Source organism: Sinocyclocheilus grahami, unplaced genomic scaffold (assembly GCF_001515645.1).
Source record: "Sinocyclocheilus grahami isolate Dianchi unplaced genomic scaffold, SAMN03320097.WGS_v1.1 scaffold469.1, whole genome shotgun sequence".
NCBI classification, from domain to species: domain Eukaryota; kingdom Metazoa; phylum Chordata; class Actinopteri; order Cypriniformes; family Cyprinidae; genus Sinocyclocheilus; species Sinocyclocheilus grahami.
In genome coordinates, this window is record NW_015505648.1 from 270,160 (window position 1) to 283,582 (window position 13,423).

The 13,423-nt window shown below is 35.3% G+C and overlaps 2 protein-coding genes across 3 annotated transcripts in view; one reads left to right on the plus strand and one right to left on the minus strand.

The window, feature by feature from the left end:
- The window catches only part of LOC107553309 (E3 ubiquitin/ISG15 ligase TRIM25-like), a 15,275-nt gene extending 7,140 nt beyond the window's left edge, over positions 1-8,135 (plus strand). For both annotated transcript variants that reach the window (XM_016235500.1, XM_016235501.1), the window contains 8 exons: positions 915-983; positions 1,730-1,798; positions 2,549-2,617; positions 4,524-4,634; positions 4,738-4,794; positions 5,031-5,129; positions 6,088-6,147; positions 6,232-8,135. In XM_016235500.1, the coding sequence (XP_016090986.1) occupies positions 915-983; positions 1,730-1,798; positions 2,549-2,617; positions 4,524-4,634; positions 4,738-4,794; positions 5,031-5,129; positions 6,088-6,147; positions 6,232-6,764 (1,067 nt within the window). In that variant the 3' untranslated portion in view covers positions 6,765-8,135. The remainder of the gene's footprint in view (positions 1-914; positions 984-1,729; positions 1,799-2,548; positions 2,618-4,523; positions 4,635-4,737; positions 4,795-5,030; positions 5,130-6,087; positions 6,148-6,231) is intronic.
- Positions 8,136-8,628: 493 nt separating this feature from the next.
- Positions 8,629-13,423, minus strand: part of LOC107553311 (diacylglycerol kinase epsilon-like) — a 12,349-nt gene continuing 7,554 nt past the window's right edge. Inside the window, exons 9-11 of the mRNA XM_016235502.1 lie at positions 12,746-12,873; positions 12,440-12,551; positions 8,629-10,331 (exon numbers count right to left, since the gene is read on the minus strand). Of these exons, the coding sequence (XP_016090988.1) occupies positions 10,110-10,331; positions 12,440-12,551; positions 12,746-12,873 (462 nt within the window). The 3' untranslated portion in view covers positions 8,629-10,109. The remainder of the gene's footprint in view (positions 10,332-12,439; positions 12,552-12,745; positions 12,874-13,423) is intronic.

Sequence of the window (13,423 nt, forward strand, 5' to 3'; positions counted from 1 at the left end):
CCGCCACCTACTGGACTGGAGTGTGGAGCATGACGTATATTGGTGACAACATATAGAAAATAAAAATAAATCAAATAACCTTGAGTATTACACAAGGATACAATTATTTTATATACTTCATTATGTGATCTTCAAATTCTATTTATTAAACCTATTGCTTTCAAATAATTAATAATTGCATTATAGACTTAATACTGTGCTGGAGCATACTCTAGTATTGTCTTAATTGTTATTCTTTCAATATTCAACAAACTTAATTCTTCTATTAATCGCATTCTTGGGCAAACACTTCTTCACACAGGGCCATGTAGTTTTGGATTTTGTTTTCCCTTAATAATAAAAACCTTCATTTAAAAACTGCATGTTGTGTTTACTTGTGTTATCTTTGACTAATATTTAAATTTGTTTGATGATCTGAAACATTAAAGTGTGACAAACATGCAAAAAAATAAGAAATCAGGAAGGGGGCCAACACTTTTTCACACCACTGTATAAGAAGTTCAGCTCCCATCTCCTTGCATTTTTTCCTGTTCCACTGCCCCTGTCATATCTTTTTCAATGCAAAAGCACAATCTGTGTGAATAGCACCTAGAAATATGTTCTGCTTATGGTCCTTCATGGAGTGCATCACACGTGAGCAGTTAATCACGTGCACCTTCATGCGGTCGGATCATTGTTTTCTCTTAACTGTTATCATTAGCATATTGTCAATGTGTCTAATTCTAACATTTGGTAATATTTCTATTTACAGTCGTGATTCCTTGATTTATAAAAAATTAAATTGTGGCAAAACAATTTTATCAATTAAATTCAAATTAATTGATCAAATCAAAAAAATTGCCCCTCCCATAGGGACTTATTATTCTTAATAAAACTGCTGCCAGAAGATTTGAACCACTTCTCTAATCCTCTAGGTCTAGGAAACCAATTCCCAGGAATCCCAAGTGAGATTCCTGCCCTCCTGCCAAAGCCAAGAGACATATGTAAGTAGTAACGCCCATGCAATTGAATGGGCTTTTGTTGCCTCTTGATTCAGTATAACCTAAACCCATCCATTCATCACTATCTTTTCTCATTCATTTTTAAATAATTTTTCTCCCAATGTTTCGGAGTAATTACATGAAATCGGTGCTTTTTCCAGTTGGAAAAATTAAAAAATAAAATAAGTTTAATTAACATTTTTTTAAATATCCATGAAATGAAGACACCTTAAAATGAAAGGAAATTGTATTGTGCCATCTTAAGCGAAGCAATTTATTATTTTACGACAATTTTTCTACCTGATGTTTTGGTATGTTTGTCAACCCTGTTACAGACACAAGCGTTACTATATACTATAGTTTAATTAGAACTATGTGATCGTTTTCACTTATATGAGCAGCATTTTAGTCCCTCTTTTCACTGGGATTGTTTCAAATTTTGGATTTTTTAAAAATATTTTTATATTTGTCATTCAGATGACCAAGAACATCCTAATTTTGGAGGGTGACCACATGTCAATTAAGAAAAATATATATTTTTACAAGAGAGATATTAAAAAAGGTCCAAAATAAAATATAGTTACAGTTACATAAAAAAACCTGGAAGGCTGTATCAAATGTCATCTTTACAATTTTTATGAAATGAATGATAGAAACAGGATTGATGTCATAGTCACAGGCCTGACCAAAGTAACAGCGATGACAGGGCACACCTTCTTCAGCAATGAACCCCTTCTCTAATCCTCTAGGTCTAGGAAACCAATTCCCAGGAATCCCAAGTGAGATTCCTGCCCTCCTGCCAAATCCAAGAGACATATGTAAGTAGTAACGCCCATGCAATTGAATGGGCTTTTGTTGCCTCTTGATTCAGTATAACCTAAACCCATCCATTCATCACTATCTTTTCTCATTCATTTTTAAATAATTTTTCTCCCAATGTTTCGGAGTAATTACATGAAATCGGTGCTTTTTCCAGTTGGAAAAATTTAAAAAATAAAATAAGTTTAATTAACATTTTTTTTAAATATCCATGAAATGAAGACACCTTAAAATGACAGGAAATTGTATTGTGCCATCTTAAGCTAAGCAATTTACTATTTTACGACTATTTTTCTACCTCATGTTTTGGTATTTTTGTCAACCCCGTTACAGACACAAGCGTTACTATATACTATAGTTTAATTAGAACTATGTGATCGTTTTCACTTATATGAGCAACATTTTAGTCCCTCTTTTCACTGGGATTGTTTCAAATTTTTGATTTTTTAAAAATATTTTTATATTTGTCATTCAGATGACCAAGAACATCCTAATTTTGGAGGGTGACCATATGTCAATTAAGAAAAATATATATTTTTACAAGAGAGATATTAAAAAAGGTCCAAATTAAAATATAGTTACAGTTGCATAAAAAAAACCTGGAAGGCTGTATCAAATATCATCTTTACAATTTTTATGAAATTAATGACAGTAAACAGGATTGATGTCATAGTCACAGGCCTGACCAAAGTAACAGCGATGACAGGGCACACCTTCTTCAGCAATGAACCCCTTCTCTAATCCTCTAGGTCTAGGAAACCAATTCCCAGGAATCCCAAGTGAGATTCCTGCCCTCCTGCCAAATCCAAGAGACATGTGTAAGTAGTAACGCCCATGCAATTGAATGGCCTTTTGTTGCCTCTTGATGTAGTATAACCTAAACCCATCCATTCATCACTATCTTTTCTCATTCATTTTTAAATAATTTTTCTCCCAATGTTTCGGAGTAATTACATGAAATCGGTGCTTTTTCCAGTTGGAAAAATAAAAAAATAAAATAACGTTTATATTAACATTTTTAAAATATCCATTAAATGAAGACACCTTAAAATGACAGGAAATTGTATTGTGCCATCTTAAGCTAAGCAATTTCTTATTTTATGACTATTTTTCTACCTCATGTTTTGGTATTTTTGTCAACCCTGTTACAGACACATGATATAGTTCATGAAAACTATATACTATAGTTTAATTACAGGATTGACGTCATAGTCACAGGTCTGACCAAAGTAACAGCGATGACAGGGCACACTTTCTTCAGCACACTGCACATATTTGTTAACATAATACTGCAAAGTTTTACCATTTTAAATGGCATTATATTGTATTGCACTTACTTGGCATAGTTATATTAGCGAAGTCAAGTCACCTTTATTTATTTAGCGCTTTATACAATGCAGATTGTCAAAGCAGTTTTACAGTGCTAAACAGGAAAATAGTGTCGATAATGTAGGAGGACAATAGAGTTCAGTTAAAGTCAGTTCATTGTTAATTTAGCACATTACATTTCTAAGAGCTATCCAAAGTTAAAACTAATGTTTAAGGGTATTGCAACTAGATAATGTGTCCATCTGTTTGTCTGTGTCCCCTCACAGAACTTAAAATACACTGATTTGGTTCAATTATTAGGCAAGGAAGATGATCAGATCTTGATCTATCTGTGATCATCTGAAACCAGACCAAAATGTTGATGCTGAAATTTGGTTTTACTTTCTTGAACATTGCAAGACTGGGGTCAGGGTCTGCAGTCACCTTGCCACTCTTGTTTGTAATTTAATTTACATGTATATATTATTGACAGTGAGTTATGGGGGAAAAAAAGAATTTTATTGAGACTGATACTCTTATCCCAGTCATTAACAACAATAGTAATAGTAACAATACCAACAATACTAACTAAAAATGTTACTGATGCTCATATGCCACTGAATGATATAGATGTTAGCTCAATAATAAACCCAGGGTGACCTTTACAATATTTGAATTTTACACAGACAATCTTTAAAAACAGGGTGACACCTAATCTATGTCATCCCTGTTACCCACATCAAAACCTGTTACTCTGAAATGTAACAGGGCTGACAGTAACAGGTTTGACAATTTAAAACGAATTTGCTAATTTCTAGCTAATAGTCAAGTTCACAAAAGCACGTTGTACACATTGAAAGGATGTTACTTGTAAATTCAAACACTTATTTTTTACATTTAATATAACCAATATCTACATTTAAAAAATGGTAGGAGTTTTTACAATCCTCCCCAACCCCCCCTGGTTGTGAGAGAAACATGCTTCTGTTTTAAGTGTTGGAATCCTGAGAGATGTAAACTCCTAAAGTTGATGCCACTTGAATGTGCCATTATTTTACAAGGGGATTTTGATGAGAGTAACAAGGCTGACATGAAATCGGGGGACACCAATAAAATGATTTTTAATTTATAGAAAAATGTACACTTATGCCAAAAACATTGCTTAACAATGAAACTGTATTTAAAACGATATGCAAATGTGATTTTTATATCATTTTGCTGAAAAGAAAAATCATAGTGTGGGACAGGCCAAAAACCTTACCTTACCCTTACCAGCATAAATGCTATTTAAGTTATTTAAAATAATGTTTAATTTACTTTAATTTGATGTCATATTGATGAAAGAATACATATTGCGGTTTTCAAATCACAAATTTAGTTGTTGTTAAATTAATTCTATGTTTGATTATTTCTTAGGGATGCAAAAGGCACCGATTGCGTGGTATGACCCTTCAGCACATTTGAGATCTCCCAGTCCAAGCTGTGGTCCCAAAGCCAAGGCTTCAGGAACCAAACAGAAAAATTCCAGTAAGTCAACTGCTTATATATATTTTTAATAATATTTTGGAGCCATAAACCAAACACATTCAAATGTACACCTTCCTCTCATTGTTCTTCTATTTCTTGATAGGCAAGACTGCTAAAGATCAGAAGGATCACAAAGAGCGCAAAGACCAGAAGCCAAACAGTAAGCTCTGACTACCCCTCCATGTGTTCATTATTTTACAACTGACTATTACTGTTTGCCTGATTACTGTTATGTGTGTTGAACATATTCACACCTAGTGATTTGATTAAAAAGGAGGGGCCTGTGTTAGTTTATGTTTCACAGAGATTTTCTCAAATTGTTCTGAAAAGGAATGTGAATCAAATGAATATATCTTAGAAATGATTCTAACATTATATGTATATTCTCTTTGCCAGGATCTAGGAATCCTTCTAAAGGAGCAAATCCTGTTTTCTCCAAAAGCATGGAAAACTTGCTTGACATCACAGTTAAAACTGTAGACATACCTGACATAAGTACGTGGCAAAAGTTATTCTTCAATCTTGCCCTCCAAAATTGAATCTTTACTGTAAGGGGTCTGTGCTCCAAAACTACACAATTTACTGTAATTCCAGAATAGACTGCAGATGCTACTCTAGAAGCAGAAAAGAAATATATCAGACCAGGTGTTTTTAAATAATTGAATGTCAGGCAGGGGTGCAGTTCCCACACAATGAAGTAGTATTAATAATGCACATGTGTACTCTTCAAAAAAGGCACTGATTGTTGACACACTAAAATATATAGATTTGTGTGTGTGTATATATACTGTATATACACACACACACATACAGTCAGGTCCATATATATCTGGACACTAACACAATTTTCCTAATTTCGGCTCTGTATGACACAAAATATTGACACTTTGGGCCCGATTTGGACATTTTCACTTAGGGGTGTACTCACTTTTGTGACCAGCGGTTTAGACATTAATGGCTGTGTGTTGAGTTATTTTGAGGGGACAGCAAATTTACACTGTTATACGAGCTGTACATTCACTACTTTACATTGTAGCAAAGTGTCATTTCTTCAGTGTTGTCACATGAAAAGATATAATAAAATATTTACAAAAATGTGAGGGGTGTACTCACTTCTGTGAGATACTGTATATATGTACATTTGAGCATGATCTAAGAAGAAACTATGCTTCTAAACTTCCACAGGTTGAGAGCTATAGTTCCATCACACATGTTTGTGACCCTGTTTGCAAATGTGTGAAACAATGGTTTCATGAAACAGCAAATTGTTGAATTTTGTGGGTAGCGACAGAAGAGCCATAGTTGGCCAACAGTGCTATTAGGAAATGCACCCCCGATTGTTTGGATTTGTTATACTAATGCACTAATAAAATGAGCGAACCTTTCATTCCCTTTGGAGGCAATACATTAGTGGTTTCTGAAAGCTTTTTATTTCCTCTTTCTCTCATTACAGATCCACCTGCTATTTCACCAGCTGTGCTAAACTTTGTTAAACGAAGTGACCTTCTTAAATGTGAGTTTGACATGGTTTCGATTTTATCCACTTGTTCATGTTCATCACCTTTTACATCTATATGCATGTGTTTCTTCTTTCTAGATGGCACTATCCTCAATTTTGACGTCAGAACAGCTCACAAGCGGATCTCGCTGTCTGAAAACAACACCAAAGCGACAGTCTCGGACGACCCAGCTCATTATACAGATATTCCCCATCGCTTTTCTGTCTGTTCCCAGGTGCTCTGCACAAAGGGTTTCTCTCAGGGCCGTCATTATTGGGAGATCAAAATGAGCAGTAACAACTTCTGCGGATTGGGACTTGCATACGGACGAATTGACCGCAAGGGTCCCTCTAGCCGTCTGGGGCGTAATGCAGACTCCTGGTGTGTGGAGTGGTTTAACGTGAAGCTTTCTGCATGGCACAACAGCATCGAGACGGTGCTGCAGAATCCCAACCCAAGCCGCGTGGGCATCTTGCTGGACTGTGATCAGAGAAGTGCAACATTCTATAATGTGCAGGACCGGGCCTACCCTTTCCACACATTTGTCTTTCCTTTCACTGAGGCTGTGTATCCTGCTTTCTGGATCTTCTCAAATGGCTCTTCTGTCTCTTTGTGCAAGCTCAGCAATTGAAAGTATCTAAGTCGAACTGATATTCATTTTAATGAATTGATGTTTTGTTTATCTTTGGAAGAAAAATTTTGATATTTTTAATATACTGTCATGTGTCCATTCAGTGAGTCCACACAACCAGAATGTTCAAACTTCATGAAATCTTTGAAGGATTTTCAATAGATGGGCAAAAATAATTACGGCAAATTAAAAATATCTTCATTTTTGTTCCAAAGATGATCAAAAGTCTTTTGAAACGGGTTTGAAATGACAGGAGCATGAGTAACCGATGACAGAATATTAATTTATGGGGTTTAATCAAGCCAGGTTTGATGCAAATAAACTTTTTAATTCTAATTTAGGTGTGTTGTGACTGTACAGAATGCATAAAGCCGTCTTAAAGCAGTTTTAATCTATAAATGTACGGGTAATGTCTTTTAATGTTGACCAAAAAAAAAAAAAAAGATTGATGGATGGATGATATCTAAAGGCTAATGCAGTCCAACTGTCACTAAATAAACCTCAATAAACTATTATATGGCTACGTACCAAATAAAAGTAAATCAATTATTGATTTAGTCTGAAATTACTTTCAAAAACAAGACTGCAGTGATGCAAGAGACACTAGCTCAGCTATGCTGAAAATACTTGTTGAAAACTGCAAGACAACACTCAATCGAATCTTTTAGTGGTCATTATTCAAAAATGTTTGACTTAATTGCTACGATTGACGTCATTGATCCAGAAAAGATAAAATGTTGACACATTATTCTTAATTAATCTTACTTTGTTCTGTGAATTGTGTTATTTTGGCTGATTTTACTTGCGAGTTGTTTGAAGTGTTTAACTTCATCACATGATCACACTTGACATTTGTTGGTTTGATCACATGGGCAAAGTCCACTGGCAGTGTGCTCCAGATAGAGTTGTATTGGTTCCTGATCAAAGTATCCTCGCCGGGTCCAGTCAGTTTTTAATTTAAGCATGTGCAATTCTGTCAAACCAACAAGTGTTAAATGTGTGTTAAAAATGTTAATAGTGAAAAGAAAAGTTTAGTAGTAAGGCGTTTATTGTTTGCTTTATGCAATATTACGATTTTGGTTGATGCATCATATAGAGTAGCTGATTATTTAAAAAATGTAAATGAAAATATACATAAAGTAAAATATCAGAATGATACCAATAAAAGCATTACATGACCAAGTCTCGTATAAGAATAAATATAACATTAATCTAGATGTATTGTTCTTTCTCGCTCATCTTCTGTTGTATTGATCACATTTGTGAAATTGTTATGTTATGACTTAATCCTGCTCCTGTAATGGTGATTGTTCATTTGTGCAGCTCACATTGTTTTCAGTGCTGAACAATAAAAAAAATATATAATTAAAACAAACAAATAAACTACATTTTTGACCAAGGAATTCTTTATGTTCTAACTTAATTAAATGTTTTGGCTCAATCGTCTCCAGCTTGTAATATATGTTGGTATGTTATCTGGGTATATAAACAAGCCTAGTTACACATTAAACACAATGCCAGGAGCAGCTACTGTCAAATAAAAACTAGGCTTCATTTGAGTTTGAAAAACAAGACACAAGCGATGGGTGTTAACCTTGTGTCATGTTTCTTGCGTACAGAAGTCAGTGCAAAATATTTCAACCTTCAATATTCAATACAGAGAATCCCATTTCATCGAACACTCACAAACGTTTAAAATGATAAACTATCAGTACTCCCAAGGAGAATAATATTCGTTTAAAACCCCTTTGACATATTTAGAGCATGTGTAAAAAGAAAAAAAAGAGTGCAATTACATGTTTTCATCAGTATTTATACACATAAACATTCGAAAAAGTAATTTTTAATGACACTAATCAAAAAACATCACAATTTTGAGTTTATCATTACTCAAGGTGTAGAAGCATTCTCAAGTTTTCAGACATTACTAAACTTTTTTAATAAAGCTAATACAGCAGTCTACATTTTGATGTACAACTGATAAAGATCATTTAATGTGAAAATATTCAGTCTTTGAGATAAAATTATATATACTTTTGGTAACACTTGTAAAGCCTTTAGCTTCCAAAAAAGTATCAAAATCTCATAATTATGTATGAAAAATGGCTGCCATCTAGATTAGTTCTCTTTAACAATCTGTAAGGTAAAATCACTCTGAACATAAAATTAACTAAACCAAACTATAAACTGCTCAAATACATTACATCAGCAAAACCTCGTATTAATCAAAAAAGGTTTTAATGACTAATATGTCTAACTCCTGCAAAGAGAGGTGACACTAGTTCAGGGAAAGTTACCATTAGGAAAGCCACAGATGTAGATATAATTATATGAAACTTATTACATACATTACATACAACCACTCCACAAGCTGTTTTTGTTTTCTATCCTGTCCTAGTTTTTCAAGAACATTACTGTTCTTATGCTACAACTGCACTGAAAGCAGAAAGACTTGGAAGAGTGGGACTAAAGAAAATACTCAGAAACCCTGTAAGGGTGGTTATATTCTATGCAAAGTAAATTTTACTAAAGCAGGATGCATAAAATCATAAATCTCTGGAAATGTGGAGAAAATAAGCAATGAATAAAACAATAAAAATGCCTGATAATCAGCATATGTGAACAACAAAATAAAGAACAGTATCTTAATCCAGTGCTCTGAAACCTTTTACTGCCATTTCATAAACTAAACCAATAACACATGTGGAACGGTTGCAAAATAATAAGATATCAATGGCACACCCATTCACAATCTACTCTAGATTCAAGCAGTACAATGGTGTTTCACAAAAGACGTTTACAAAACATAAGGACCTAAACAAAATTATTGCACAGCTTCATTTACATTACATAGAACTCAAATACAAGATTTCTGCAGTGAGTTGTATTTTCACAGACCTATGGCACTCAAGATCAGGGCAAAACATTTGTGTCCAAGCAGCTTTGTTTGTAACATTCTCCACTGAACTGAATTTTCTTTTTTATGATTGCCTGAGCTCTGTTTACAGCTAAATATGATTCCATTGTGGACTAAATATCTAAAACCTGAGCCACTTCTTAGAGCTTCCGGGTAACACTCCCTGGGAGAAAAAAAAATTATGCACACAAATCTACAAACCTGTTTCAACAGAGATAGACACCTTGTGTGCAGTTTGAGAACTGCAGGAGCTGTGCTTGAGCGAGAAAGGGGCTTTTAAACTCTCAGAAATAACCACTGCAGATGTTATTACTAGAGCAGCACATGCACATTATGTACATTTACATTTATGACATCAGGGTGTCTTCCTTTCATGCTGTGCTACTTTCTGGGGTGGAAATAGCACAGACAGAATGATTACAGCCTTACTAAGACACTGTCACAGTTTCCTGTGTGTTGCTAGCTGTGTCAATGTGATCGGCTGAGGGTTCTTCAGCCTCTGAGGCGCTGGAGTCATCATCATCTGTGTGTTCTGCACTGTGGTACAGCATGAGGGCCTGGGTCTTATGGGTAATGGTGATGGTGCATGGACCTTGCGCCCACGGCTCTCCATCCACCTGCATTGGCATCCGAGAACTCTTCAACACCAGCTACCACAAAAAAACAAAGGATAAAGAGTCACCTTTATTCATACAGTGCATTATGCAATACGTATCATTTCAAAGCAGCTTTACGGTATTAAATAGGAAAATAACAGAATCAGTGATGCAAATTTCTTCAAACGTGAAAAAAATCGAATTCTGCTTTCAAGTAACTATAAACACAATAGTCATTGATCAGCTCGATTCGGTTCAGTGTTGGTTCAGTTCAATACCAATGTTTATGTTGTAAAATTCATCAAATTATGAATTGAGATAAAAATCAAAAGCAGCTTTAAAGGAGGCAAAAGTGGCATAATTCAGCTCAAGTCAGTTCAATGTTGAATCAATCCTGTTCAATAACAGATAATGTTGTAAAATTCATCAATTATGAAACATTTATTTAGGCTATAAAGCAGCTCTACAGAAGACAAATTAGTCATTATGCACCTCAACTCAGTTCAAGATTTGTTCTCATCTAATATCGCCAACACTGATTTGTGGATTGCTATTATTCAGCATAGAGGTCTTCACAGGCATTACATTACATTAAATTTAGCAGGCACTTATCCAAAGCGACTTACAAATGAGGACAATGGAAGCAATCAAAATCAACAAAAGAGCAATGAAATGCAAGTGCTTTGACAAGTCTCAGTTAGCTTAATGCAGTACACGTAGCAAGGTTTTTTTTATTTTTTTATTATTTATAATAAATATATATTATTTATTTTATTATAATAAAAAGAAAACACACAGAATCGAAAAAGCATAGAGCAAGCTAGTGTTAGAGGCCTTTTTTTTGCTTTTTGTTAATTGTATAATAAATAAAAAGAAAACAAATCGATAGAATACAAAAAGAACAGAGAAGCTAGTGTTACTTTTTGTTTTTTTAAGAAAACAAGCAGTTAGTACATAAATAGAGTGCAAGTGCTTTTTTTTAAAGAATAGAATTAGAATAGAGAATGCTAGAGTTAGAGGGTCAAATAAAGTTGGAAGAGATGTGTTTTTAGCCGATTCTTGAAGATGGCTAAGGACTCAGCTGCTCGGATTGAGTTGGGCAGGTCATTCCACCAGGAGGGAACATTAAACAGGCATTAAAGTTAGCATGAAATAAAAACTGTAACCGTCTTTTCCCAGTTGTGATCCAGGTGAAATTGCTTCTTTAATAAGAAAAATAAAGGGAGGGACTTGAATTTGTCTTTCAGAAATCGATTGGATAGTCAGATTTCTGTTGCTTGCTAATTACTGCAGTCACTTCATGTGAGTGACAGGTTGCTGAAGGGACAGCATTGAGACTTGACTGGCTATTGAACAACCTTATTGCCCAGACCTGATACTGTAGACACGGCAAAAGGGAATAGACGTCATTGCAAGGGGATAGGCATGTTAAAGTATAGTTTAGTTTAGTTTGTCTGGCGTTTTCAATTAATTTCTATGGAAGCTCACGTGTTGGCTTGTGAAAAACACTGAGCATCCAAGAGTGTACAAAACTTTATGCAAACGAGCAGCATCTATCTTAAATATTTAAAAAATACAGATTGTGCTGGAGTTTCTGCGTGAATCATATTGTTTACACATTGGATGCTTTGATATATGTTAAATATTGTCGTTTTGACACTTTCACTGTGAATAGACTTGACTTAAGTTTATTAAATTAACATAATTGGGGAAGTCGTGGCCTAATGGTTAGAGAGTCGGACTCATAACCCAAAGGTTGTGGGTTTGAGTCTCGTACCGGCAGGAATTGTAGGTGGGGAGACTGAGGTGCCCTTGAGCAAGGCACCGAACCCCCAAATGCTCCCCGGGCGCCGCAGCATAAATGGCTGCCCACTGCTCCGGGTGTGTGTTCACGGTTTGTGTGTGTTCACTGCTGTGTGTGTGCACTTTGGATGGGTAAATGCAGAGCACTAATTCCGAGTATGGGTCACCATACTTGGCCACATGTCACGTCACGTCACTTTTTTATTTTTTTATATATATGATTATACTGACTGTGAAATTGCTATAGACACACCCTAAAGTGGAGACGTTGTAGTGTTTTGAGTGCCATGGAGCTGAACCATGACTCACACTTAAGCACCATTTAAGCTGTATGAATAAAGAACATTTGTATGTCTTACCCGTACTGTATGTGCCTGTCCCAGCCTCACAGGATTGGCCAGATTCACCTGGATCTGTGCACAGTGGAATGAGCCATAAACTCCCACCACCTCTAATAAACCATCATCAACACTAAAGATAGAAAAAGGAAATAAAGAAAATACTAATTAAACAGGCAATATTTGCAAAGGTCATTCTACTCTGATCCAGATCTATAAGTATACATTTTTATTTAATTTCAACCTAATCTTGACAAAGTCAAGTCTGTACATTATAGTATAGTAGAGAATATGAAGTGTATAGTAAAATGGTATTTGGATTCTCACCGTGTTGGAGGATAGGGTTCATCTCCCATTCCCTCCCACAGTCTACAGCCACCGCCCCAGTAGCCGATATTGCACACTATTATCCCCTCCAGACTGGGCAAAGTCACTTGTTCTCCATCCAGCTCCAGCTAAAGAAGCACAATTAAGCATTATCGAACATTAAAACTATAATAATGCAGCATCTTCCATATGTGTGGCCAAAAAGAGAAACCATAAACTCATAGTTACATCTATTAAAAACAGGATTTTTCTGTAGTTTATGCTTAAAAATACACTTTTTGTCAGTGCTGTGGTATAGCGGTTACCGGTTACAGCACGTTGATGCACGTTGCTGCATTTTGTGTTAAGCTTGATAGCATTTAAATACTTTTTTCCTATTTCAGGTTTATGCACAAATCAACACTGCTGGGCAGAGCCGTTTCTAGCCAACTTGACTCCCTAGACAAAATCCCTATTGCAAAAATACACTTTTTGTCAGTGCTGTGGTATAGCGGTTACCGGTTACAGCACGTTGATGCACGTTGCTGCATTTTGTGTTAAGCTTGATAGCATTTAAATACTTTTTTCCTATTTCAGGTTTATGCACAAATCAACACTGCTGGGCAGAGCCGTTTCTAGCCAACTTGACTCCCTAGACAAAATCCCTATTGCCCCCCCCGCGCCCCCCACCAAAGAACC